Source organism: Sinocyclocheilus grahami, unplaced genomic scaffold (genome assembly GCF_001515645.1).
Source record: "Sinocyclocheilus grahami isolate Dianchi unplaced genomic scaffold, SAMN03320097.WGS_v1.1 scaffold324.1, whole genome shotgun sequence".
NCBI lineage: Eukaryota > Metazoa > Chordata > Actinopteri > Cypriniformes > Cyprinidae > Sinocyclocheilus > Sinocyclocheilus grahami.
In genome coordinates this window covers 1,468,265-1,474,264 of record NW_015505503.1, presented here as the reverse complement: position 1 = coordinate 1,474,264, position 6,000 = coordinate 1,468,265, and the positions used below count along the sequence as shown (strand labels likewise).

At 34.9% G+C, this 6,000-nt stretch overlaps 1 protein-coding gene across 1 annotated transcript in view; it reads left to right on the top strand.

Moving 5' to 3' along the window:
- The first annotated feature begins 2,074 nt into the window (after nucleotides 1-2,074).
- The window catches only part of LOC107602291 (cytoplasmic dynein 1 intermediate chain 2), a 38,950-nt gene continuing 35,024 nt past the window's right edge, over nucleotides 2,075-6,000 (top strand). The window contains exons 1-3 of the mRNA XM_016294752.1: nucleotides 2,075-2,182; nucleotides 3,164-3,278; nucleotides 4,350-4,440. Of these exons, the coding sequence (XP_016150238.1) occupies nucleotides 2,075-2,182; nucleotides 3,164-3,278; nucleotides 4,350-4,440 (314 nt within the window). The remainder of the gene's footprint in view (nucleotides 2,183-3,163; nucleotides 3,279-4,349; nucleotides 4,441-6,000) is intronic.

The window sequence follows — 6,000 nt, the reverse complement described above, 5'->3', positions numbered from 1 at the left end:
AAAAAACATGTCAAAATTAAGTGAGTTTTTGCTTAGAACAAACACAATAATCTTATTTCAAACAGAAAACAAGATTATTTTGTTTACCCCATTGGCAGATTATTTTGCTTGTTTCAGGCAAAAACTCACTTAATTTTGACATGTTTTTTCTGAAAACCAGACAATAATTTGTCCTTCTTGATTTAAGAATTTTTAGATATTCTGGCTGGAAACAAGACAAAAAAAACATTTTTTTTTTTGCAGTGCAGGATTTACAAACTGGAAAGAAAGATTGCGGAGAATGCTTTTATCAGCAATACTAGCTAGTTATTACAAACCTGTGTTATTTTAGTATTGTGGTAGCAGTTTACAATAATATTCTGTTTGTTAATATTAATTAACTGCATAGTAAACATGAACTAAGAATGAAAATACTTCTAAAACCTTCATTAATCTTAGTTAATTTCAACATTTACTAATACATTATTAAACTCAAACGTCGTATTTGTTCATATTGTTTAAAGGACCTGAGCTAACATGAACTAACAGTTGTATTTTTTAGGGATGCACGATATATCGGCCACCATATCGGTATCGGCCGATAAATGCTAATTTTTTCTGTTATTGGTATCGGCCTGATAAGAAAATTTGGCCGATATCTTAAAGCCGATAAATAATGCATTATTTCCTTCAGAGACACTTCAGATGTGCGCTGTTCGTTTGCAGCCTTTTGTGCAATTGTACGTTGTAATATTGTGTTTATTTGATGTATATCTGATTTATCTCATATAGAATGCGTTTGGTTAAGTTAAAAGAGCGCTTCAGTTTACCGGTGATCGTCTTTAGCTCAGCGCACGCAGCTCAAACAGCAGTGCACAACATTAATAACTATGATTGGGAATGTCGTGTATATAACATTCTAATGAGAACATTATTATAATAAAACGTTGTGCATTCTTTGGGTTTAGTTGCTGTGTTTCAGCGCGTTGTTATGGGAAGAGCGCATCCACAACAGGATCACACATTCTGACTATAGCATGCAATAACTGCGTCATTTTGTACATATATAAGTTGTAATATTATGTTTATGTTGTATTAATATTAATCTCAGGATGCATTTCCTTGAGTTAAATAAGCTGCCAGCAAAACGCTTCAGTTTACCGTGTTCATTCAGCTCTTCAGCTTCAGCTTGAGCTGCAGCTCAATGGCTGCTATTTAAAACAGTGGTATTAATTTGTTACTTTTTCAAAATCATTGATATATTATTAATAACAACAACCACTTGTATTTTTCTCTTATTATTTTCATCAACAGTATGGTTTAGTAATTAAAATCATTTAATTATTGTCCGTGCAGAGGCTATTCTGTTTTATTGATCTGTGGCGCATTCATTTTGATTCTTTACACGTGTAATGATGTCCAGTGACTTGTTTGCATTATTTATGCATTATTTTATTTATTTGTAAGACTTTTTTATGACTAAATTTGGTAATGGGAGAGTAAAAATATTTTTAAAACGTACACCGTTCAAACTAGGCTGCTTATGTTGAAGTGTTTGGGATGTGGCTTTTAATGATGAGACCTTTTTTGTAATCAGGCTCTCAAAAAGTATATAACAATTTGGATATAGATTTATCGGCCAACATATCGGTTATCGGCTTTCAAAAATAAAGAATAATTGGTTATCGGTATCGGCCAAAATTTACATATCGGTGCATCCCTAATTATAATATGTTGTTATATTGTTATTAAGATCATTGAATTAGCCTACATTCCAAGCTATCAGAATTTCATCTTACTTTTTGGCCATATAAATACCATCTGCACCAAATTGCTTTATTTTGCTCAGTTTGGGTGTTTTTCTCCTTGAGTATGAGCCCCATATTCTCTTTTTATCAAGTCGAGTTACATTTATTTCTGTAGCACTTTACAAAATACAGATTGTCAAAGCAGCTTCACAGTTTAACATGGAAAAAAAAGTTTCAATTAGTTTCAATTAAAAAAAATACAGACTACAGAAAAAACCTACATGATAACTGGCTTTCTGTCTTCCTGACACTAACTTGAGTTTTGTCTGTGTGTTTTGTAAAGCATAATGTCGGATAAAAGTGAGCTGAAAGCTGAGCTTGAGCGAAAGAAACAGCGTTTGGCTCAGATAAGAGAGGAGAAGAAGAGAAAGGAGGAGGAACGCAAGAAAAAAGAGGTGAAAACACGCCATACTCTACTTTTTTACTTGAATTAATATTATTTAAGCATTCAATCCACCAGAAACTTCAGCTCTATCTGCAGATTTTCAGGCACATTTCATGAATGGAGTACAAAAGAGCCTTTTTTTCCCCCCTTCTTTTTCTACAAATAGCCAGTAAGTTCTGTCAGACTTGAGAGGTCAAATAACATATTAGCTTTTATGATCTAAGCTTATATAATATTAGTCATGTTTTGATTGTTTTTCTATTCTTTTCATACATGACCCTGGACCACAAAACCAGTCATAAGGGTCAAAAACTGAATGAATAATCTTTCCATTGATGTATGGTTTGTTAGGACAATATTCGGCCCGAGATACAACTATTTGAAAATCTGGAATCTGAGGGTGCAAAAAAATCTAAATATTGAGAAAATCATCTTTAAAGTTGTCCAGATGAAGTTCTTAGCAATGCATATTACTAATCAAAAATTAAGTTTTGATATATTTACAGTAGGAAATTTACAAAATATCTTCATGGAACATGATCTGTACTTAATATCCTAATGATTTTTGGCATAAAAGAAAAATCTATAATTTTGACCCATACAATGTATTGTTGGCTATTGCTACAAATATACCCCAGCGACTTAAAACTGCTTTTGTGTTCCAGGGTCACATATGAGGTTAGGTATTTTTTATTTCTTTTGACATTTGCAAAGGTCTTGATAGTTAGACAGTGTTAGTTTCCAGTTATTGATAAACTTACTTTTCCTATAAATGAAAACAGAAATATATGTTTATGTTTAATCATTTTTCTTGCAGTAACTTTAGTAACAGGGCTGAGTGGGTGAGCTTGATGAATGCAGTCAACACCGCAATTTGTGTCAACATTGAGTAAATGCAGTAGGAAGTAAACAGAGTCAGATTGCTGGTTTTTGTTCTTTGGGAAAAACAGAAAAACAGTTTGTTTGTTTCACTCTGTTTTGTTTGTGTCAGGCTGAGCTGAAGAAGGAGCCCGTCCCACTGCAGGATGATTCAGACCTGGAGAAAAAGCGCAGGGAGGCTGATGCTCTGCTACAGAGTATGGGCATCACACCAGACGCACCTGTGGGTAAGTCACCTGTGCACCCGAGCCACGTCCACTGTAGTGTCAGTCAGACTTCTAATATAAAATACCCCTGGAATATGAGATCCCTTTATGCATCAGCAAGACCACCCCTTGCAGTCTAAGTCAATAATATGCTATGTGGACCAGATTTCAAGCTGATATTTGACAGCACTAGTTCATTTGAGAGTGCTACCAACAAATGGAGAAACCTAGTCTAGTGTACTATATTGATTGAACACAAGGGGGCAGAAGTGCACCACAGTAGTTTTGATGGTGGGCAGCTAATTTCATCCAATACTTTTAGCTAAGATGTAGTATTTGACACATTTTATATCTGAACGCTGTACATATAAATTACAGTATTGTTAAAACGGGCTAAAAATGGTGACAAACTTCGTCAAAATTTGCATGCTCAAAATCTCAACTTTAATGCGTGTGACCAAGACAAACTAACAATCATTTAACACACACACACACACACACACACACACAGAGACACATATATTTGTGATTAGTTTGATTGTGTTTTTTTAGTATTATTGTTTATTATTGCTAATTAATTGTTTTGTTTAATGCTGCAGTAGTGGTTACAAGTTTGGAATCATTTAAATTCTTAAAATATTTTTTAAAGAAGTGTCTCTAATAATTAATGAGCAGCATATCAGCATATTAGAAGGATTTCTGAAGGATCATGTGACACTGAAGACAGCAGTAAATTCAGCTTGTCCATCACAAAAATAAATTAAAATATATTAAAATGGAAAATTGTAGTAGTGTTTCTCAATATTACTGTTTTTATAGTCAAATAAATAGCCTTGGTAACTATAAGAGACTTCTTTCAAAAATATAAAAAATCATATTATTCCAAACTTTTGACCAGTAATGTGCATACATCTGCTAAAAATCATCAAAACACTAGTTCATCAGACAAAATGTCTCAGAAAAGTGAAGTTAGTGAGGAGAAAAGCTCTAGTAACTTTTGAGTGCACATGCATTACGTGTGATTGAATTGTCCCAATGTTTTGGAGGGCACTGTATGTAGATGAAAGTATGTTTATGCCTTTCTTTCTTTAGTTCCTACACGCATGTCTCCCACGGCCAAATCTGCAGGCAGTCCAAGTGAAGCAGGGAGCCAAGACTCAGGAGACGGTGCCACCGAGCCAAGGTCTCTCTCTCTCTCTCTCTCTCTCTTTCTCTCTACAGTGCATGTGGCAGGTCTGATCAGCACTGGAGAGGTTTGTGGCTTTAGCATTGCTTGAAGGACAAACCTCCAGTGAAAGTGTTGTTGTATTTTTGTGTCTGTTTGCCGGTCTGAGCAGGTAGGGAAAGATTCTTCTGAATGAATCTCTGTTATTAGCTTCTTTTCACCTGTAACTAAAAGAGAATTTATTGCTGGAAACCCCCCTGAGAAGAAAGCAGGGGAAACATGAAAACATTAGCTCTGTTCCAGCACCTAGTGAGCTGCCCGCTGTGTCTGTGTTTTCCATTATCATAGATGCACTCTTTTTTATATAACTCCGACTGGATTCGTCTGAAAGAAGAAAGTCATATACACCTAGGATGCTTCGGGGGTGAGTAATTTATGGGCTAATTTTCATTTTTGGGTGAACTAACCCTTTAATGCAAAGGCTGTTTCAGAGTGATGATGATGATGCAGCCTTTTAAGCTGTACTCTAAAGCAGAATTGCATCTACAGAGAAGGTTATCCCAGAATCCAGTCTAGTAGGCTGAACCACAAAAACACCACAGGATTTTTCCTTTGGCTTTTGAATATTTTGCAGGAAATAAGCTCTGCGACCAACAAAAGTTGGATGTTCATCATAATCATCTTCACAAAAATGATCTACTCCGTCTACTGACTTTTAACATCATCTCCATTATGCTTTCGACAACTCTTTCAGTCTTTATTTAAAACACATTTTAGCTGATAGTTTGACTTGGAATAGATTGCAAGTGCAAATGATGAACTCGGGGAGGCGGTAAAGCCGGACTAGTGCGTAGATGAGTTTTCCTGTTCAGGTGACGATGTTTACTGTCTCCTACATATAACACCTTGCTAGCAACCGCCTTTTTCAAGGCAAGAAAAAGCTTTTAAAAACCACAGGAAGATGTAACTGGTGTATTGTATGATGAAGAGTAAAACAAAAAAATATCTCAATCTCTTATAACCCACAGACCTTATTTCAGGCATTTAACCAAAACCCATTAACTTCGAGAAGATGGAACTGGAAAGTGCTAAAATGGTAATTCGTTTTCCGCACTCTATTGTCCCAACAGAATAACAAAAAATAATTCAGGCTTATTGCGTTTTTTACTCTTTGTTGTGTTAATGTTGCTCATGCTTATGTTATATCAGTTAGGTGACAGCTGTGCATTATTAATACCAGATTCTAGTTTAGGGATTAAAGGAAATTTGAGAGTAAAACAATATTGTCACTGTATTATTGACAGTCAACATAGAGGGAAAATGTTCTGTGGACACTAGGGGTGTGCGATATATATCGTCTGCGATAATATCCTAATTGTTGTTTTAACGATGTGCGATTTGACATTGAGTATCACTTATTAACAGTGACTTGCTGCCACCTACTGGCGGTTTTAATTTCACATGCAGAGTATCTTTTATTATTTAAATCATTTCAAATATCTGTATTTAAAAGTTAATGGACACTTTTAGAAAAAAATGGCTTTATAAAGGTCAAAATGCCCATAAAATGTAAAAATC